At 41.8% G+C, this 23,376-nt stretch overlaps 1 protein-coding gene across 2 annotated transcripts in view; it reads right to left on the reverse strand.

Annotated features, from left to right (window-relative positions):
- Window positions 1–23,376, reverse strand: part of DCUN1D3 (defective in cullin neddylation 1 domain containing 3) — a 25,107-nt gene continuing 1,731 nt past the window's right edge. The window contains exons 2-4 of one of the 2 annotated variants that reach the window (XM_021539779.3): window positions 14,571–14,646; window positions 9,339–9,871; window positions 1–7,434 (exon numbers count right to left, since the gene is read on the reverse strand). In XM_021539779.3, coding sequence (XP_021395454.1) covers window positions 6,951–7,434; window positions 9,339–9,769 — 915 coding nt within the window. In that variant the 5' untranslated portion in view covers window positions 9,770–9,871; window positions 14,571–14,646 and the 3' untranslated portion in view covers window positions 1–6,950. The remainder of the gene's footprint in view (window positions 7,435–9,338; window positions 9,872–14,570; window positions 14,647–23,376) is intronic. The other variant, XM_077786868.1, reaches the window with a different exon arrangement.

The raw sequence follows: 23,376 nt of genomic DNA on the forward strand, positions 1-23,376 counted from the left end.
GTCAGTAATGGACAAACCAATGTTTTGCTTGTAAGAAAAGAAAAATCTCAGACTGTACTTAATGCTCTTCTTCCAAAAGGGACACAACAAAAAACATTGCACTCAGGATAGCTATCAAGTAAAGACAACCTTCTTATCACACCCTATTTGCATTGTGCCTTAGATTGCACATTCCATAAGATGCTGTTTCCATTCTGTTCCAGATACCGATGGTGAGAAAATTTGATGTAAGAAAGATAACTGTGAAACTACAAACCAAACCAATTCAGTAGATTGGGATTCAGTAGATGCATTGCCCTGGAATTCTCCCAATTCTCTAGATCAGGTTTCAAATTTGGCTGCATCCCCTTGAAATAAAGATCCTACATGAAACAGAATTTACTCCAGCTGTTTTCAAGCATTACATTTTCACAGCACTTCTGATAGTGCTGTCCCAAAGAGGAACCATGGGGCTGCTCCATGACGTGCGACACATTCATCATTTCCCAGTGAGAAAACTGCCTCATACAGGGCTATCTCCTGGGTAATTCTGAAAAGGCAAAACACCCCCAGGCACAAAGAACAGCAGATGTGACCCTGCCCACCCTGGCTGGTTCACTGAGGAGCCCAGAGGCCCATCAGGGAGCTGTGCTCACAGAGATGCAGTGACAGCCACACAAGCCGTGCTCCCGTTACTTCCTCAGTTACACTGAGTTCCTGCTCTGGGAGCAAACACTACCAAAACACCTTCCCCAGAGAGGGACTTGAGGCTGAACTGGGGCCTCAAGATCCTCAAGAAAGAAATAAGGCTGCACCAACCAGTGCTCCCAGGCTGACCCTTCTCCACACAGCCCATCAAGGCCTTGTGGTTGCTTCATGCCCTCAAGACCAGCCAGTGCAAACCCCAACAGCGCTGGCTCGGGACAGAATCCTGCCAGTCCCATCCATGGCTCCTGGAACGTGAGTTACTCAACAACTCGCAGAACGAGGCCCTCCAACCCTCCTGCCAGCCCATCTCTTTAAAAAACACTATTTCAAACTTACAGATAAGAAGGCAAGTGTATTTTCGAATAACTTTGTTTAGCATGACTTAAAAACTCACAACTTCCAATATGGAGCACTAGTCTGTGAAATCCTCTAACGTGTAACACACATGGGAGCAGCAGCCAGCCTTCAGCTCCACCAATCCTCTGTGCAGGTTTGCCAGCTCTGGTCACACAATCTCCACTCTCACAGGCCCAGAGAAGAGCAAGAGTCAGCAGTTGTAACTGCATAAAATGGCAACATTCAAGTAAACACACCGCTTCAACAGTAGGCAACCTTTAGTCCAGATATAATTTACAGGGCATAAAAAGAAACACTTTACAGCACAAACACTGGAGATGGACTTTTTTTCCTGTGTGTGAAATGACACATTATCCAAAAAGGGCTTATCTGAAGAGTGCAATTACGCAAAGACAGAAACTTATTAAAAATTAAACAAAAAAACAGTATTACCTACAGAACCTGTTGGATTTTCAAAGACTGAGGATTGCAATAGTAGCAAGGAACCGCTGCAATGGCAGTGATTTAAGGCAAGCTGTTAGGACAAGAACACACATGCTCTTTTTACCTACTGTCTCACATGTTTCCCTGTTCTCTTAAAATACATGCCCATCCTGAGAGTGCAAAAAGTCACACCCCAAAACCAGCCTCACACTGGAAGGATCTTGCAGCAGCAGTTGCCACAGCATCGCACTATGGGGGATTTGCCACGACAGCAACCGTGTTGCAGTTTGCTTTGGGGAGGAGAGGAAGGGCACAGATGTGCTGCATGGAGAATAACCCCCCAATGCATTAATGAACACAGCTGAGCACCAAAGCCACTCTGGCATCTCCAGTTCTCTTGAGAACACTCCAGCTTTACTCAAGCACAAGGGTTTTATCCTGAGCAGGATTCTGACCTCAGGGAGAAAAAGGATGCGTGTAGCCTTTGCACTTTGGCAGCTCCCATCTTTGCTGGGTGGTTCCAAGTCTGGTCCAACATGGAACAAAACACAGTATTTCTGATTTAAAAAAAAAAAAAAAAAAATACACTCATGGCACTGCATCAGGTGGGTTCCTAAAGCTTCTCAAGGGCAAATGAAAAGGCTGATGGCTCCCTCTTGGGGAGCAGCTGCTCTAGCTTCAGTTCACTGTCAGTACAGGCAGCCTGACCAGGGAAGAGGATGTGGTGGTGGCAGAAGCCCCTGAGCCTCAGGCCACGTAGCTCTGCTCGGTCGCTCTATTGCACTCCAAAAGTAGCACCCGGGAGGACCAACTCTGGTTTGCAGCTTGACCCGGCCCCCTTCCAAAGGGTCCTTTGCATACAGGTTAAACACAGGATACCAACAACTATGGCAAAGAGATAATACTTAACTTGGGTCAATTAAAAAAAATAGACTATTCATATCCAGGCATAAAATCCTGGGACAAAAGGATGGTAGCCTTAAACTATTCAAGTCTAAGAACAAGAGGTAGAGATACCTACGTACTTCATGGTGAAGGAGTTACAGCCTTCTTTGTCTTACAATCTCATGAATTTCACTTCAGTTCACACGATAAAAGCAAAGGTTTGATCTTCAATAGACCAGAGAGAAAATGTTAACACTGGTGGGTTTGTTTGCACACAATAAAATTTAAGTAGACACTTTAATACTTATTTGAAAAAATATGTTTTTCTCCACATTGAAGCACTACTCTGAAGAATTTTGAGTTTCAGGTTAAGCATCTTCCTTTTTAATATGAAAGGCTAAATCCACATGCACACACTTTGAGCAGAGTGGGCTCAAGGGAAGAACTGGGTGCCCAATTTACTGAGGACCTTCTAAAAAAGCAACACACTGCAGAATGCAAGGCTGCAAGACCCAGAAACTCACAATGACTTATTATTTACCAAATAATGGGAATGATGTAACCTCAGCCAACAAACTGTATCACAACTGAGGTGGCTATTAACTACATGGTGTTTCTTTAACTTTACTGGGCTTTTTTGGAAACAAGGCTCATGTTGACAGTGTCACAAAAAGTCTAAGGTCACTGGTCAGGGCACAGGCCTGGGAACCACAGGTGACAGGCTACTCCTGGGTCAATGGGTTCTTCAGGCTCTGATGGACACACAGAGTGAAATAAAAGTCACCCAGCAGAGCTGCTGCTGCCCCCAGCACTGTCCACAGGAGGAGGGGCTGCACCCTCTGCCACCCACCCGAGCCACTCTGTCCTCAGCAGAGCAGCCCGAGCTCATTTCATGCTCTGAACTGGACTTGGCAGAGAACTGGCCTGGTTCAAACTGTACCAGGAGATCTCTCAGGCCAGCAGCTCTCACAGTCCCAGCTGCTCCTGTGCCACCTGCCAGACCTGTGGTCATTTTCCTGTGGTCCTTTCACTAGGATTACACAGTACTAAAAAACTGTAATTCTCCATGTAGAATAGCACCAGCAGCAAATAAACTCAGGATTTGGTGTTCAATTCCAACTCATTGCCTCAGTTATGTTTTATGGCCAGCTATGGGCAGGATCTTTCAAATCCTTACTTGAATCAACAGATAGTCTATGACCTCAGAAATGCACCCAGACAAGTAAAAATTAGCACAATTAAGCCTCCAATTGAACTGGAAGCCAAAATTTAAAGGTGTTGCAAGATATAATATGGTGTAGGTGGTCAGTGTTTTATTACTAGGGGCTAAAGTTTACAGGAGTTGTATTTCTTTGCATATAAGAGAAGGCAGTAAAATGCCACAGAACTGTGGATATCAGACCCATTTTCCAGTATATTACTCCAACTATTGATAATAGTTATCTATAGTTATTTATCCCAAGTTTCAGCAGATTCACTACATGCATAAAGTTTCCTAATGCATAATCTAATTTTTAAAAAATTAAACAGTTGCAATGGTTTCAAGGATTTCATCAGCATCACTGCTCACTTCCTGTGCCCTACACAATGAAGAATTACATAAAAATGAAGAGTGAATGTATTTGGCCTGTTCCACAGATATTCACAGTTTAACCATTAAACAAGCACATATTCAGAGGCTCCAATATCATTAAAGACTTCTCAGAGACACACACAAACCCTACTCCCTCACCCCAACATTACACAGTCTGGGCAGTCTCATCTGGGATCACAAAACCACCAGGCAATCCAAGAGAAGGTCTGGCAGCCCCACTCACTGCCAGCACTGCCACAGAGCTCCTGCTTCAGGAGTTTAAAACTGACACAGGTCTGGTTTGCATCTGTAAATGGTAATTACAGGACTAAAATTAGGCTAAAGATAAGTGATACTTTGCTAGATGGATCATCTGGCTATTTTTGCAAGTCCCCTGCCCAGTGGGTGGAGTTGCTCCTGCCTGGCTGGAAGCAGCAGAACAGGAGCAGGGCTGTCCCCCACGCTGAACACGTGGGTAATGAATGCTATGTACTTTCCCCAACAGGAAACCAGATTTTCCCTTCCTGTGTGTTCACCTCTGCCTTTAAAAAGCAGCTGTATTGCCTCTGACACATTAAAATGGCTGAGCCTGATGCACTACAGATTGATTTCCTTACTGCTGTCCACATTCCAACCACAAGATAAACACCTTTAAAGAGCTCTATTCCTCACCCTCTGGGGCTGCTGCATGTTGGGGTGTAAATCAGAAGCTGCCATCTGGTGAGCTACCCATATGAATAGTTACTCTTCACACTCTGGAAATTTTAAATTTCGTTTAGGGGGAAAAAATAAGTGATGAACAAAGCATTTAATAGCTGAATGAATGAAGAGCCTCAAACTGATAAATACAGTCTTCATTTACTATCAAATCAGTCTCCATTTGGAACTTTTCCTAACAAAGCAGCCTCTGTTGGGGAATTTATTTTAGTCTTTTAAAAATAACAGCACCAGCAAAAGTCTCACCATAAATTCAACTGTTCCAGCAAGAGTGCTTTGGCCTGCTTTGCTCACCAAATCAGAATAAGGTTTTGCTGCCAAACACTTTTGTGCCACAGAAAGTTAGAAGAAGTAAGGACAAAGCTTTGGGTGTATTTACCCATAAAACAGCAACTTTAGGGCTCCCCTGCAAAGGGGAGACTCAACTGCATATAAAACAACCACATTTGTTTTCCACAGCTTGTCTCCCAGCAAGAGCAGCATGGACCAAACTCTCCTTTTATTAGATGAAAGAGATGCTATCTGTGGCTTGTGGGTTTGTTTTTAAACAGTCTGCATTACCCACATTTTGTTAGTGATTTATGACCTCCAAGCCAAGCTACTGCAGGGCTGCACACCAGCAAAGCCAGCCCCAGAATTTGGGTAGATCCTACTCCTCTCTCTGCTATCCCCTGCGGGGCACAACAGATGTGCAAAGCATGACACCCTGGACCTGGTGACAAGCACACCACTTAAAACCTGTTTCCCTTTAGTTTTAAAACCCTTATATCACAAAAGCCATTAGATGCTATGGATGACTGTCCAGGCTTCTTGTTTTGTTTTGTTTTTTTCAGTTGAATTTGGTTTATGATCCTGAAATACAGCTCTGAAAAGAAAAGGTGTGTAACAGAAGTGTATCAAATTCATTAAACCAGCACTTAGCTATACAGAAAGCCTTGGCAATCAAACCTTTTACCAAAAGGTGTAAAAAAGTTGACATACTAAAATTAAAAAAGGTAGCATCAATAACCAAAAATGTTTCAACCAGTGTTCATAAAACTCCCTTTAAGTCACAACAATTTCAACAGGCAAATAGTCCCAATACAGGCATTGTAAAATAATAAATTGACTCCTATCCAAATATTATCAAATCAGTCTAAAAATGACTCATCTACACTGCTGTCATTAAGAACACATTAAGAATTCACTTTGTCATCAGATGCCGATATTGTTGCTCCAGAAAGTGTGGAGTATTAACTGCAATTTAGCAATTAAACATATGCTTTAAAAAATTGGTTTGTCAATATTAATGCAAAAGATAGTTCCTTACATAGAAGTACTGTGCTTGCCAGACAAGTAAGGTAATACTTTAGGTATAAATCAAACAAATTAAAGCAGAATTATACCACAGTTTTCCTTGAAGACTTAGGATTTGTGTGTTGCTTCTCTCAATGTTTAGCAAACTTAAGAAGCAGAACCTTTGGTTCTTTTAGTCAAGTAAAAATATTCTCATGTAACCACAAAAATACAACTTCCAGAGAAAATGGAAGTCCATCAACAAGTCCACTTTCAATAAAACTGAGGTAGTACTGCTCTTTTATTACATGAATGTGTAAAGAGATTTAGATATAAATCGTCATCTACCACTCAGTTGACTGACAGGTACAGTAATTTTATAAAAACAATCCCAACATTTAGTTTGAATGTCCAAAAAAGGAATGATCTGGACTCATTCACTAGGAGTTAGCTCAAAGTGGGAATTAGCCATATTACAAAAAGCTGTTGCTTATGTTGGTTTTTAGAGCCTTATTACCCAGGATTAATGCATTCATAGTTAACACTGCTGTTCATCTCGGTATAAAACCTTAAAATTATTACAGCCTAAAATTTCAACAATGTAAACAGCACTACACACAGTACAAACCTGCCCTGACAGATGTAGTATGAAAAACTTAATCTGGCACTGTATAATTTAGCAATGTTAATTTAACCTAACTAAAAAGATCTACATTGTGCAAGAAGTATCAGACTTACTTATACTAATCTGAAGTCTTAAAAAAAAAACAACAAAAAAAAAAACCAAAACAAAACAAAAAAAAAAAGCTTAACTTGTAGCCAGGGTCAAATATTTCAGGGCAAAAGTAAAAGGAATAACCAAAATTAAGAAAGTGCCTAAAACATGATACAGCATTTTAGAGCCCTTTCAAAGACAAGGCAGAAAAAGGTGTAAAGTAGAAAAATCTGGAGCCTCGGTAATTTCCAGAAACATCCAGAGTTTACATTTTGTGAAGGGCAACAAGTTGCTTTTGTCACTGCTGCTTTGCCACCGCTAAGTCTGTTCGTCCGCACACAGGCCCTCTGTGTCCGGAGACAGAACACATTTGGTTTCCTCTTCCTTTTTCCTTCGCTCCATTTCCCACTCCACAAAGGTATCGAAGAGACTCGGCCAGGCCTCGTCCTCGCTGTAGTTGCTAAGGTCCGGTCCAATCACCTGAGTAAAATTTAGAAACATGTTCCACGTGTCCCGGGAGATTCCCTTGATTCCTGAGGGGTTCTTGATTAGGAAGTGTAACCACTGGTCCAAAATAGGGGGCTTGTTTTGGGTGAAGACTAATTTCCAAAGGGCAATGGCTATTTCCCGATGTAGCGACCTCTGTCCTTCTTCAGAGTCCAGGCCAAACTGGAAGGTGAAACGATAGAGATCCTTGAATTTATCCTCCTGCTTGGCTTCATTAAGGAGGCTGGGGAACCTTGCACAAATGCCATCAATGCTGTCTGCATTTATGGCTTTGCAGCCTTCAAAAAACTCCTTCCTGTTAAGCAAGAGTAGAAAAATTAGAGTGAGCCCTTCCCACTGACCTCATGAACACGTCCCGTCTCCGTTCAGCTACACTGAATCAAAGAGAGTCATCTGGACAAGACAAGGTGTACCCTCAGCCCCTGTGGCACACAGATTTTGGCAACAAAAGCCACTGGAAAGACAGACAGTTCCAAGGCATTCCTTAAGGCCTGGGGAACCACACACAACGCCCAGGTTTGCTGGGGCACTGTTAACATTTGAAAGTTTCTGCTCTCAGGCTTTTCTGGACACTTCCACATCCTGGAATGCCCTTCACATTAAAAAGTGAATCTAATTTGCCACAGAAGAAATTCTAAATGTTTGAAACCAACACATTTGCCCCAACTTGATTCAATACTGCTGATGTCTAAATGCCCATGCTCTGAGCAAGCTGTGTGCAAGGGACAGAGCAGTTCACTTCTACTTTTGCTGTGGTTTTTGGTTGCTCTTTCAGCCTGCTAAACCAAAGAGGAGCCACTGGTTCAGTCAGCAAGGCATCCACTGACAGCATGGAAGGAAGCACAGCCTCACAGGGGCTACAGCACAATGTATGGACACTGCTCGAAGCACCAGCTCTGTACCAAGTGGCCAAGTGGGACACGTTTAGCTCCAGTTTCTCTGATGCTTGTGAGCAGTGCTGCAACCAGCCAGGAGAGCCAGCAGGCTGACACAGGACAGGCTGGAGGGAACAGAGATGGAGCAGCACTCAGGAGAACAGACCACAGTGCTTTCCATGATGGAAGAATCCATCAGCACCTGTACCATGGAGCATGTCCTTCAACAAATATAACCTTCAACAAATAGAACATGTGTCCTCTCCAAGGAAATTAAAACCATGTTAATAATACTCATGGTAGTTGTGCAGAATCACAGACACTTCTTACAACTCCTTTACCATCTTAGCAAATACCTGCATCATCAGCCTCCAGTAAATCCACTTTTGCATTCCAGAGTAACTCATCCCTTTGACACACACCCTCAGCCACAAAGACTCTGAAGATGCTGTCCAGTGCACAGCAGAGGCTTGGGTCAAGGCTCTGAACACCAAAGCAATACGCTCAGTAAAAATAAGCAGCATGACTCAAACCAATCTAGACAGACAAAAAAAAAAAAAATTCCTTCTCTCCCACCAGTCCTTGTAGGCAGTCTTCCCTTGCTCTTACCTGGACATTGCTAATCAAGCTGGGGGACTGTGCTGCAGTTTGGGTTTGCCTAAACTGCCTAAACATTGCTTAGTGGGGGGAGTTTTAGCCATTCCATTGTTTCCTGTAGCATGACACATGCTGTCAGCTGGCTAACTGAGCCCCTTGTCCAGAAGGGCACAAAGCACTTTGAACAGCAATCATTTGTCAGATAGTATGAAACAGCTACAAGTGTCAAAACCCTCACATTGCCTTCCCTCTCTATGCTTTAACAAGATTACTCTTGGAAAAAGACATTAAGTGTTACACTGGTTGGACAGGAACAATTCTGTCATTCTTTCACAGACTGTTAACAGAGTTAGTAGCAATTACTAAAGAATCTCACATTACTTTAAAGGAAAAATTAATTTCAGTGGCCAGTCTCATCACAAAGATAATGCTTGATACAGTAAATTGCTTCTGGTAAATCAAGAATAAATTAATGTCTACAGAATCTCACTACACTGTTCATCACTAGCAGCATAATGACCAAAACCACATCTTCTAAAATCCAGTGTGAGGGGAAGGGGAAAAGAAGACCAAAGCTTACCTTCTACAGTGGCAGGAATTAATTTGATCAAAATGCAAGTGTTAGAAGAAATAAGTAAATGAAGCTAATGAGGCTGTCTCTCCAACATACTGCTGACAGGATATACTTTAACATATGAAAATAATTACAAGTTCTACAAGAACTAACCTTGTAAATTTGCACATGGTAGCAGCCTGAAATTTCCAAGCCAAAACTAGTACTTTAAATTCAGTGGGATCAACACAGAGGTCATTGCAAAATCGTTCCATTCCTTCTTCCAGTATGGCATCTTCCCGCTCGTCCTTATACCTCCTGAATAACTCCCCAATCCTTTGAAGAGAAGATTCCTCTGCACTGCAAACAGAGTCTTTCTTTGTATCTCCAGAAAACGTCGGAGGCTGACTGGACTCTACAGCAGCGTCTGTTTTCTTTGTCCCATTCACAAGAATGTCTCCTGCAGCCTTCCCACAAGCTGAGCCATGGTCGTCTTTGTGGACTGCACTTCTCTTGCTGTGGGACTTGCTGCCAGATTCTCTCTCCCCATTTTTGCTGCCAAGGGTAGAAGAAGGGTTCTTGCACTTGGTGACACACTGGCCCATGATGTTGCAAGCCCAGCTCCTAGCGTGGTCCCCCTGCCCTTGGACACCCTCGCAGCTGCTCTTCAACACATCTCACCATGCCATTAGCAGCACTCAGCTAACCTGAAAAACAGTTTCAGAGTCAAACTGCTGTCTCTCTATAAAGAACAGCTGAAGTATTAAAATGTGGGATAACACTTGCCATTAAGAGACCGACTTCAGGATATTTAAGCTTTGCATACTGAAAAGGAGCAGTGTACACAAGGCTGGAATATGCCATAAATTTCAGGCAATTTCGGGCTGTTTTACCTAGAAATCAATGCAGCTCACTCAGTGGCTACACTATACTAACGGGTCCTAATAAAGGAAATTCCTAAAATTCTTACTGCAGCATAGGTTACAAAGAGGTTGATTCATGTACAGTCTTCATCACAACAGACTACTCTAACCCAGAAATACTTTAAAGGAAATGGTTTTTAAAAGTATACCCACATTTTGTATATAGAATATAAAACACTGAAACAAAGCAGGGAAGGGAGGACAAGGACACTGTTGAGATCACCTGGCAGAGACTTAAGCATTGGCTCTAGACTGCACCCCCAGCAAATCAGCAAAAGGGACTTCTCATGGAAGGGGGGAGGAAAGGAGCTGGCTGTTGGCTGGTTTTGGGGAGGAGGAGAGAGAAAGTTGTGTGTTTGTTTTTAAACAGAGTTTGGAATCTAGGTTTTGTACTTAAAACATACACAGAGTGTGTCTGCAGAAAGGAGGCAACACTTCTTACGCAAGAGGGTATTCAGAAATTGTTCATTGTTTCAAGTGGGCTCCTCCACTCAGGTAAGGAGCCAGACAGGGGAGGGAGCCTTCTTAATGAAACTTCTTCAGACTGACACACATGCAGATAAGAAGTAGTAATTCCAGTTCAGAGGAGGTTTTTTTAACAAAAATTAAAATGCCAAAATGATTTCATCATACTCTCTTTTTATAAATCACAAAGCCCTGCATATTTGGAAAAAAATATTTTGCCCAGAGAAAAGGGTTCTCCAATTTTCCCTGTTAAAACCAATCTAACACTGACACTGCCCTATCAGCAAGCAACCACACCAAGGACAGTCTGTTTCTCAGAAATGTCAGCTCCAAGAAAGCAATTGCTTATCATAGTCCTCCTTTACCCACTAATTTGCATTTCACCTCTGCTGTCAGCTAGGCAAAAGCTTCAAACATAAAAATTGGGTTGGCTTTGACTTTGTGTACACCTTCCAGTTTAGAATTAAAACAAGAAAGAGGAGAGAGAAAAATTTTAAAATGAAGAAATATAATAGCTGTCATGTAAGTTTTACTGTATTCTTTCTTGGGCAAAGCTTTATTGAGACTGAAGTCCTCTTTAAAGCTGTAAATCAACAGCAGCAACAAGTACAGATGAATTCTCAGATATTAGGATTACAAAAATAAATCTCTCAGCTATACCTGTTTTGTCAAAACAGGACGTGTGCAGCTTCATGAGCAAAAAATTTTGCCAGTGGAACTACAACAGTCAAGGTGCTGGTTTTGACTACCTGGCTTCCCTTTCCCTCTCCAGTCCCTTTTCTTAAGCACATAACCCACACACAAAACTAGCAAATACCTATTTTTTTTTTAAGCAAAGGATGAAAGGTACTATATATTCTTTCATCTCAATGTTTTAAAGATTAACTTAGCAGCATCATTTTTATAGGCAAGCAAAATTTGATTTAAAGTATTCAAGAAATTTGCAATAATTTGTATTTGAAAGGATTTATAAAAATATGCATGTCAATATAAATGATCCATAAGACAATTTCACTGGTCCTTAGTATTTCACAGCTCTGTGAGCTGCAAAGCACAGCCTGGCACAGATTTCTGTGCTGCCAGGTGCCTGAGCAACATCATCCTCTCCAGTCTACAACAGTCATTATTTCATTACACCAAAACAAACAGGATATTAGTAGGCAGTAGAAAAACTGCTTAGTGATTAACTCCCACATACCAGCTTTCCCCTCCCAATCTTTAAATTCATCCGAATTCAAATGCTCAATCTACACTAATTCTTGTTCTTCCATCAGTTTCTCAGAGGCAGCTAGCACCACACTGGACAAATTTTTCTTTAGAGAGAAACATGCAGCTAAAAGAACAGAATAAAAAATCCTGAGTTCAGACTAGCATTAGAGTTTAAAGCAGAGTTTAGGTAGTATAGAAAACTTTCTGCTCAAAGAGGTAACAGCAGTTATTAGCTATTGGTGATTTGGAGCAGCTTTGCCCTATGGGGAAAGGTTAAGGAACAGCTGCCTATTAGTGAACAGTACTTTCCTCTAAAGTAGTCAAATCACACACATTGTAATTGACAGATTAATCCAATTCACTTGAGGAATCTCAATTTGAATTTTTTAAAGGCAGTTTGCAAGACTGACATACTGTGTCCATAATTTTCCTAAAAAAAGTGATTAATGCTGTCATGCTTCCTAAGCAACAGCTTGTATTAATGATGATAACAATCTAATGTTCAGGTTTCCAAAGTTACATCACCGGTGTGATGAAACTGATGGGCTTTAAAGTCATTTGCTGTCACAAAAAGAGCAGTACGATTCACAGAGGGAAGATCTGCCAGAATTATTAGACACCTGTATGTAAGGAGGTGTCCCATGGCAGTTTCCAAAAACAACAATCCCAGTAGCATTAACCCCTAGAGGGTAAGTTATCCTCCTCCCTCACATTGTACCCCTCTAACAAAAATATCTTCTGTACTCCTACTTGCCTTACAAAGAGCTGAATGCTGCTCCTGAACAGCTACTGCATGGGCACTGCTAGCTCTTCCCTTCCTCTTCACTGCTCTTCCCTGCAGTAACAGAGTTCTTCTTCCTCCTCCCCACCAAGGAAGTTTTCAGAGCACAGTCCTACTCCTTATGAACAAACACTAGAAGATACTGATGTACAGTTGCTGTAATTCCTCACTTTTCTTCTACAAGAAACTTGATGCCATGTGCCAGATACTTAGAAGCATTCTACCCCAAAAATAGCAATACCAGCTTGGGGAAAAAAAAAAAAATCCAGACTGCATCCGCTGGCAGCTTTGGATGTATCTGGTTTTGTAAGAGAAAAGTCTTTTGGCAGTCCATCAGTTACCCTTTTGTAAACTGCCTTCGTGAGCTGGATCCACTTCACTAACTAGTCACCTCCGCTTCCTACATGACTCAGGTTTCAAGGCATGAAAGGAACAAGAGCGGTGGAAGGAGACAGAAACAAGTGGGAGAAGCCGGCCCTTTTGTTCTGGAAGGCTGGAGAGAAGATCTAATTGCAGCATCAGGAGCTGCAGTGAAGCCAGAGCTCAAGGAGTGGGAGAGAGCACCCTCAGGAAGGTGAACAGAGCTGTGTGTTCATCTGTAGAGCAAAGCGACTGTCACGCAGCACAAGGACCTGCAGAGAGATTTCTCCCAGCTGGATCAGGAACTACAAGTTCTTGTGTACCCAAAGGTTAGACTGGATTGCTGGCAACGCATCAATTCCCAAAAGCATCAGTTCCCAAGAGCAAAATCACTAAGAAGCTTGTACAGCATAAAAGCAAGACATAAAAGACAGTAGTGACCACTGCTTTTGCCATTCTACTAAAAAGGATCAAAATTCAGGGCTAAGGTTGGAATGTGCTCAGTGCTACAGGATGCAGCGCTCCCAAAGTCTATTACTCAGAAAAGCATTGAGCAATGATCTCCAGTACATATGAATCACCAAGATGCCCATGAGGCCATTTTCCTCTTTCAAAGCAGAGCTCCACAGTGACCTTCTCTGCACCTTTCTAGAAAGGAGTCAGCAGCTGGTAGCACAGGAAGATGAGTGCTGAATACAGCCACCTAAAGCAAAGTCACCCTCTAAGAACAAAGGATGTGCAGAGCCATATGGCCCCACACATTAAATGAAAACCTAGAGAAGATTACAAAGGCCTTGGCTAATGCTTGGTGGGGCTTTTTTACTTGGTAAGGGTTTTGTGTGGGACCTTTTTCTAAGTGCTGTAAGGAATTTGTAACATTTTTCCTCCATTTTCAAGTGGACAAATCACACATAACCTAGAACTTGAAGGGAGCAAAACAAAGTGACTCAGTAATAACTCTCAATCATACAAGCACACCATGGCACAATTGAAAACAGCAGTAAGGAAATGTGGGGGGGAGCTGGCAGGAGGAGAGAAGATGCAAAGGAGATATTTAAGTAACCCAGTATTTTTCTATAATGACTGATGTTGTTGTAGTAATAGAAATTATTGGATATGTCCAGAGAATAACAAGCAAAACAAGCATTATGCTGCTTAATAAAGTGTTGCATCAGAAGGTATTTGTAATGAGTTTCAAAACACAGAAAGTATCAAGAGAGTAGAGGAAAAAGCGTTCCATACATTCAAGGAGACCTCAAAGACAAATTTAGGAAATCTCATAACAAAAGGGGAGACAGCTCAGCAAACCATTAAATCCCTTTCCAAGTAGCATTTAACTAGCTAAGGCAAAGACAACATAACTAGAGCTTAACTAAGCCTCAACCCAGCCTCAGCTTTTCACAAACACTAGAGCATAGTCTTAAGAATTTTACAGAATTCCACTATGCATTATTTACCTTTTAATGGATAGGACACATGACTTTAAAGAGAGCTGAGAGTAGGGAATAGTATCATGGATGCCCTGTTGGTTTCCAGCCCTGAACAGATGCACAGAGCTCCCCAGTGGGGAGGCAGGAGAGGATCACTGCCACTGCTGAAGCAGAGGCAATTGCTGCTCTAACAACGGTGCTGGACAAGTGGTCTTGTAAGCAAACATCTAATACTTACACAGTTTCAGCTACACAGGGAATCATTCCACTAGCTTCACAGCGTCCTGCAGGCTCCCTGGGTTCTACATAGAATGCTGGAAGACAAAAGGCCACACAAATCTTTACATTTAGAAAGGCTATGAAAACCATGAAATGCACCAAATTGCCGAGAGACAACTGTGTATTTAATAAAACTCTTCAGAGCCAAACTGCATTTACTCAGAGTCATTTTATGAAAAACTACTTCACTTTTTTGACTTATAAAGTAGCATTAACACCATTAACTCTGCATTGTCATATAAACCATAGAACAGATACTGAAAACAACAGACAAATTCAAATGTTTGTTTGGAGTAAATACACACTTCCGGATACTTTCATGGCTTTCAGCATGGGAGAATTAATTCCTCATTTTATGCACTCAAAGCAAAGCAGAGGACATGCTATCACTGTCACTGTGTGTTAGCTGAGCACTGTTTAATCTGTGAATGCCAGACAGCTGCTACCTAGCAAAGCATAATTTGGGTCTAGAGTAATTCTCTTTTTTCATTCTCTAGCACATTCTTTTCCATGTTTGTTTTCCCATGTTCAGCCGAGCTGGCTCCACTTTGCTACTCTTTAAATTGGCAGCTCTGCTGTATAACTAGAAACCTCTGAAGAGGACAGACAAAGGTATGTCTGGTTTGTGTAGCAAGAGCTGCAACTGCAGCCCCTAGTCAACACCTCTGTACCTGACCTAGTAGAAAAACACAACAAACAAGAAATCTCTGGCAAAGCTCCCCTGCTCTACCACACTAACATAAAGACTAAAACATCTCAGTTTTACAGCTCTTAGTACATCTAGGGAGCAGACAGGTGATCAAAAGCTGCCTTGCTGCATACTTACCTTTTACATGAGATTTACTTCCTAGGAAACAAGTAGGAACATTAGCTTGTTCAGAGCTTCCTTCAGCAGAAAGAGGAGGAGGAATATAGAAAGACAACCATGAAACAACATCTTGTCACACATGCCAATCTCCACGAGTTTTCCCCAAACCTGAAGCCTATATGTGGATTAGGAAAATTTGACTGACACATAAAACCTAGTTCAGACCAAAGCTGTTGATAGAGCTTGAAAGCCCCAAACATTTCAGAATGTTTGGAGTGTCTCACTCATATACACACACGGAGCAAAAATGTATCTCCACCAAATCATTTTTAGGCATTTACTGTTGAAATGGAGACCAAAAAGTCTACTTCACACTGTGTTTGTATACTCTGCTCCCAAACCTCATCTTCCACACAACCAACCACCCTTTTTCCCTCCTCCATGGCTTCACAGTTCTTTTAGCAGACACTCCAGTGGATGCAAAGCCACAAGGCAGCTTAATGTGCAGGGGAGCAGAGGAGTGTCTGCCTCTCTCACAGTGGAAGTACTAGCTTGAATTTCTTCCTATTTGACCATAGCATGCCATGAATTTCAAGAATTTAAGAAAATGCAACATCTGGCACATCTATGTTAATTTCTTTTGGCCTCCTGCATCTAAGTACTTCCTTTTATAAATCACCACAGAGGAAAACAGGGTGCTATGCAGCCTCATTCCCCAGGAACCTGTTTAAACATCTCACAGTTCACATTTTGAAAAATCATTGTCATGGCAACTTTTTGCAATGAACTACTTTTCAAACACATTTGTATTTCTTTGAAAGAGATCTATGATCCCATGATCCACCAAATCAACATTTCTAGTTGACATACTGCACATACTGGAAGCAAACACTTATTTCAAGTTCAAAAGAAGCAGAATCTGATGGAGATCAGCCCTTCCTAGCAAAAGCCAAATTTATTCATGTTGTTTGAAGTAATTTCCATGTTTCCTGACCTATACACACATGCACACTGACTGGAGCCAGAAATTTTAGCATGTTAGAACCTTCTGCTACAATTCTTCCCCTTTCTTTATATTTCTATTCTTCTGAGTTGTCCATTTAATCTTTTCAGATTTTTCAATGTAGTAGCACGTGTAAACTTTGACAACACAATCATGGGATATGGAACAAAAAGTTAGCATGAGTTAGCAGTTAAAAGATCAAGCTCTTCAAGGCTGTATTTAAAGGCTGTCATAGCACAGCAATGCACTGACTTCATCCTAACTCATGCACAGTGAGTGCAGCGGGGGTGGAGAAGCATCAGCACATTGGTAGCACAGGTTTTGGTTCAGTCCCTGGGCCAGAGTTGCAAGGTGTAGCTGCAGGCTGTGGTCACCAGCACCCCTCTCGCTGCGCTGCTGTGGAGAGCAGCATCACAGCACAGTAACTCAGACAACAGCCTGCACTGCTCATTAGCAACCCCTGAGAAACCCACGGGGAGGTAAGTAAGTAAACAGTGTGGACCCTTGGGATGATGGAGGCCTTTGTTTTGCTCATCTGGCTCTTTTCATACCTGTGTCTAAGCCCCTGGGACTTGGCTCTCCTAAGCACTGGGCAGAAGGATCAGTGCAGGCCCTCCACACCCCCAGCAGCTTTCCCAGAGGTAAAAGCAGGCAGCCTTCTCACCAAAAGCAACTTTCTTTGCTCCCCTGTGGGGAATCAGTGAAGAAACAATGGTATTGTTTCCCTCTTCAGCAGGCAGAAATTGAAAGGATCAGCTCTACGTGGAAGATTTCACTGAGCAGTACAGAGTTCTACACCACAACTCCAAGCACCTGGAGCACAAGTGTTACAGCACAGACCAAACTTGAGTCAAAGCTGTCATGTTACAGGAACTGCTTATTTCAAGTCAGAACCTGCAATGACACTTCCTCAGCAGAAGCCCTCTGAGTGCAGCACAATGGCACATTATGGGCTCTCATGAGCCCAGAACACACCTCACCACATCCCCAACCAAGCGCTGCACTAGCACCTGTGTCACGCTGATCTGCTCCACACCACTGCTGCACAAATACTTTTATGCAAAGTTACTCAAGAGGAAGTCTAAAAGCAGGAAGGTCCTGCTGCAATGAGTTAAAATGAATTATTAGTTTGTGAGGCTTCCTGCAGTTGAAGAACATTTCAATGAATTACAGACAGTAATGGTTTTGTGGGCAGATACATGAGAACTTGACCAGTCTGTTCCAAAACAAGATAACAGAACTATTTCTGATTAAACTCAATTTGAGCTTTGGAAACAAAACAGCTTTAGAAATGTGAGCAAACTGGGTAAAATTTGTCTCTACAGAACATGCCTGCATAGAGCAGAAGCTAGTAATACAGACACCTGGAAAGGCACCATGCAGAGTTCCGGCTGCCACTTGGCACAAGGCTACATGGCAGTCTGGGGAAAACCAAGCCAGGCAGCAGCTATGTTAGAAGCCTGAATACTTTCTCAAATGAGAAGTGGACTTCTCTGAGAAAAGTCATACTGGAAAGGCTTAACTACTTTGGAAGGGAAGGACAGGTACAAAAACTTCAAAAAAATTCAGGACCAATATTCTTCACTATATTTACAGTCCATAAAAGTGGGCCAGGTCTCAGGCCCAAGAATCGGAGCTATCACCAAATCTCTTCCTAAAGGAACCCCCTGCCCAGTCACCAGGATGCAGGCAAAAGTCTCTTTACAACACCTGAGCCTTGACCTGTGCTGTCACTCCAAATCCAGAGCTTACTCATCAAAGGAGATTTTTCCATTCAACACTGGGCAGAAGAAACCTGCTTTCTGCACTCTTGAAGAGCACCTGACTCTGCATGCACTCACAGAGCATGACACCACATTTCATGTTCAAAGTTCAACAAGTAGTCTCATGAAAAGGTGGAACAGATATTTCAGATCTGTAGTTCACTGTGTGCAGCTAATTGTGTAAGGCTAGCTTAAGGAAAAATGAATAATAATGTGAAAAATGACAGGCAGAGAAAGACTTGAGCACCTTACTACTTTTTCTTATGGAAGATACATTCCTTAAGTAGCTTTTTCAGCAGAAACAAATGCATCATCCTTGAATCCCTCCCTTCCCTTTACACTCTCTAACCACACAATACCTTACTTACTGATTGCTTCTCATTGTTTTTCCATTTGGCCCCATTAAAAAGCTTTCAATTGTTTCCTATTATGTGCTTCATCTTTCTTTATTAGGTGGGTGGAATGATTTGTTAGGATTATTGCATTTTCAAAAAACAAACCCAAGTCCGGTTAGCTAAACAGAATATAATTTTAGCAGGGTGCCTTCAGGTGCTTTTGTAATGTAAATAATTGAATGAACTAATTCAAGCAGCAGCAGTACTTGTTTTGAGAAGTCTATTTAAGCTATGAGCAAGACAATGGGCAGAGGGGAAATCAAGACAGACAAACAACAGGGCTGTTCAAGATCACGCCATCAGTTTTCAGTAAAGCTGAAACCAGAACCCAAATTAGATTCCATCCAATTCCCTACCTCGTACATACTCAGACATGAACAAACTCATTTATTTCGCTGCACATAATTCAACCACCTTCAGAAAACAAAGGTTCAGTCACTGAGCAATTTATCTCCATCCATTTAAAAACTACCAATATTCCCCTTCTCCCTCAAGATCCTTGTCAAAGACCATAAAAAGTCCAGCATGTACAAAAAAAGCAAATAATCTTCTAATGAGAGTTTATGTGTTTTTTCTCTTTTCATGTGCAAAGGGTTGTAAAAGAATAATCCTTCAGTATTTTTCCAGGGTACACTGTAACTTTTGCACAGCATGACAGACCTTTAACACCTCAGTATGTATTATGAATAATTAAAGCAGCTCATGACAGGGAAGAGCTACTCTGTGCTGACACAACCAGTTCACATCTCTACAGCAAAACTGCAGATTATGGGACCAAAGGAAACCACAGCCCCTGGGTATTCAACAGAGATGCATCCCATGGAAAGCATCTGAAAGTAGTTGTGCTACAAATATTTACCTTACCCTGGCTCAATCCATTCTGCAAATTAACCTACGGAAAATTGCAATTCGCTGCAGCCAAACCAGAAGAACTTTGGAAAACCACCTCGGTCTACAATCTACTTGGCTATGGAAAGAAAAACATTTACTTTTAAACTGAGCTAAGTGTGCACAGATTTTCTTTTACACTGAGTTCAGCTATCAGATTTCACCCTGAAGTGTCTGAGGTGCCGTCACCAATTACATTCAGCTGAATATAATTCAGGTATATATCAAGTGACTCCTGTAATAATAGGATATGCTTTAAACTAATTGTAGTAAGTGAATAGCTTCATATTTCTTGCTGTTCTCAACCATGAAGAAAAGACAGCAGTCACACAAAAAAAAGGAAGCCCTTCTAGCAGCTCTGGTTAACAGTCTCCCTTCCCCAGCAGAAAGCAGCTGTGAGAACAGTGGCCCACACGGCACCCAATACTGAAAGGACAAGTCTAAAGACAAGAACCAGACCACCTCATAAGATCCCTGCTGCCAGCAGATGCTCAGAAGGAATTTACAGAAGGCCCACTGGCATCTCAGTGAGTGTAATATAATTTACAGGCTGCCAGCCAAAAGAATCACTCATTGCACACAGCTGTGTAGGAACTTCAGTACCAGCTGACCACATAAATACTGGAATCATATCTAAGTTATGTACAACAAATTGTTTTAAGTGAAAGCACTGACATACAAACGTGCCTTAAGAACATATGCTTGGATTTTTAAATGGACTGCAGTTTCTAAAGCAGAAAATACACACAGACACCTGCAAAAGCCCTAATTCTCTCTCCTAATTTGATTTGCAGCTTCCCTATTTCAGTGAACAACACCAACATTTCCTACTGTGCAAAGGATGCTTCAGTATTTTGATGCTAACTGTATCAGTAGCTTCAAAGGAGCTCCTTTGAGTACTCAAACTTGGTCATCAGTTGTAACAAAGACACTCAACACTTTTTTCCATAAGTTTTCATGTATTCTTGATTTCTCTTGACATCCTGCACCCCACAAGAGACCAGTGTGTAGGTATCTATCCTGTGCTTCATGAGACATAATCACTAACTCCAACCACAGGTAACTGCTGGAAGCTGGAATACATCAGACCTTTGGCACTCCAGGCCACCCATTTATATGCTGATCCAGAATACTCAAGGCTTTCTGTACAGACTCACTGGCAATGAAAATATTGAACAGTCAGCATATGACCAAAACCAAGAGTTAGGACATTTGTGTTTGTGAGTCTATTACTAAGCTACACATTCCTCCCATAATCATAGGTGCTAAGATGATTTTCTCCCTCCCTTTCCATTTCAAAACAAAAGGATAAGACTGACTGCATTACAAGTTCCAAAGTTGCAGGAGGAAAAGCATCATGCAAAAAAAAAATTCAAAGAAAAAAACTAAAAACTGTCACTTTCTGCTACTACATGGATGCAAAAATAAAGACTGGCATATTTCAGGAGCACATAATCCTTTTGGTTCAAAAAAAAACCCACTTCTGTTCACTAAACAGGAAAAGTGAGACAACAAACAACTACGACTGTCATACTGTCTCTGGCAGTCTGACTTTGTGGGAATAACAAACTGTGACAGGAGGTCAGGAACAGCATTCCCACATTTTGCAAAGTAAGTTTTGTCTTTCACAAAACAGATGCTGTAGACAGAACAGCACTTACAACTATTCTTTCTGAGACACCAGAAGTTTATACTAGCTTACTCTCTTTACTGGAATCCTGTCTCATCACCTATGCTTTTGTTGGCTTCTCTACAGTATTCCTATTTCTGTGAAAGAGTTCTTTAATACTTACATCTAAGTAGTCCCCTAACTGTCATTCTTCTAGCAGCAGAATATTGCAATTAAATAACCTTTAACTAAAATCCAGATTTTCTGCTTCCTTTAGTTGCAGATCATTGGACCAGAGAGCTGCCCCCAAGACACATGGATAAAATGGAGACCTAAATGGGTCAGTTCTCAGATTATCTTCTGGGCAAGAGGCTTTGGCTCCTTGCTCTGTTATAGTCAGCACTGAGATCAGAATATAAAACATCACCACACTATCACACCAAAGCCACATGTGACAAGGAGGACCCCCTCATGTGACCACAAAGAACTCTGGCACTTGCAGGGGAAATCAGAGCTCCCCTTGCTTTGCCATCCCCCACCTTCCTGGGGCTCTCCAATTCACTCACCCACCGCCCATCGCCAAGAGCCCAAATCCTCCTTGGGGAAGGGGGAGCCAAGGTGCCAGTGAGCAATGGGAGCAGGTCTGCAAGCCTTGGCTTTCCTGATCACTCCCTGGGAAGGTTTCAACCCAGATCTGTAATTACCTGACTCAAGCGAGAGTCAAAAGAAAGGTGGGGGGAGGAGAAAAGAGATCACTGTTTCAAAAGACAACTACTGTACAGAAGACACTGAGAAAATCTGCACAGACAGTTTACTTGTGTCACATGTTTACAGGGCATAAATTGCAGTTGGCACTTTACCAGAAGGCAATCATTTGCCTTGAACATTTGCCATGAAAATACCATTGTTTCAAGTCAAGTTACTATGTCATTACTGCTGGGTAACTTAAGAGTCAAGTACACAATTAATCCATGTCACCAATGCAGATAGTCTGCAAAACATTACAGCCATTAATCCAGTATTTTTAAAAAGGAGGAAGGGTTAAGAGACAAAAGAACTTATTAGACTTCCAGTAACCAGAAGACAAAGCCCATTAGTCAGAGGCAAATAGAGGAAAGGAAGGCAGTGAGATAAGATGCAGACCCCGAGGGAGAAGCAGCCAAAGAGAAGGAGTGCAGCCAGGGAATTCTGATGAAACTGTTAAGGGGGTTCCCCCTTATCTTCCTGTGACTACCAAGTCCCTCGAGTGTTTATAGATTATTCTCTCAGCCTTCCAAGAATTATGGCTACCAGTATTCAGCTCCTTCTGTAGTTTTGAGGATGAAAGAAAGGACTGTTTTTCTAATATCCCATGCTTCTATTTTTACAGTCTCTTCTTACTCAGTTTTCCTGATACATTCACGTACAGACCCAAGTGCCTAATGGAACAATAACATTGTTTCTGCAATTTGCAAGTTCTCACAAACTGCCAAAACCCCATCATGATGGATTTTATACTGCTCCAAGGCTCTAAATTAAATTTACCAACATTTCCCTGGCACCAGTGTGGGACAGCTCAGAGCAGTGCTGGGCCCCTCTCACTCCTCCCAACCTGCAGCCGTGCATCTCTATCCAAACTCTCCATGCATTCCTTTCTGCCATGAGGAAATGCATGTGTAGAAGCCATGTCTGTTCCCTCTTCTTCCATCCACTTTATACCCCACTGCCCCCATACACATACCCATCACAGAGGATTTCTTCCTGTTCCTTAAGCTGAACCAAAGAAGGCAGCAGAACCAAGCCTCTTCCTTACCCACTCACAAATTTGTCAGAACACAGAAGTCTGTCAAACTGTCTGGCAGCCTTCTTGCTCAATATATACTTCTTCAATTAATTTCAATAAGGGTCTTCCAAAAGAGCTGTTCTTAGTTTTCTCTCAAAGCCACTCCTTCATCTGATTGCCATTTTTCAACACAATTCATGCTTAATGGAAGCAAGATGTAATTATTAACGAATTTCTAAGATCAACAAATTATAAGAACTACTGACACAAATCATTGAGAATTTGCTATGAACACAACATTCAACTTCAAAATAAAGCAAGAATCTGGGCAGAAAAGGCACCTAACACAGCCTTACAGATCCTGATTACATGAGCTGATTACAGCTCATATTGCAGGCTGTCAGTCTCACAAAGAAAGCAGCAAAGTAGTACCAAAGCTGTACGTTCCCTGTTATTAGTTGTGTTACTTTTTTTTTTAAGAATTACAGTATTCATGCCTACATACAACTTGCTATTAGGAAATAATCAGAGTTTTAG

The sequence above is a fragment of the Lonchura striata genome, chromosome 16 (assembly GCF_046129695.1).
Source record: "Lonchura striata isolate bLonStr1 chromosome 16, bLonStr1.mat, whole genome shotgun sequence".
Classification (NCBI taxonomy): Eukaryota; Metazoa; Chordata; class Aves; order Passeriformes; family Estrildidae; genus Lonchura; species Lonchura striata.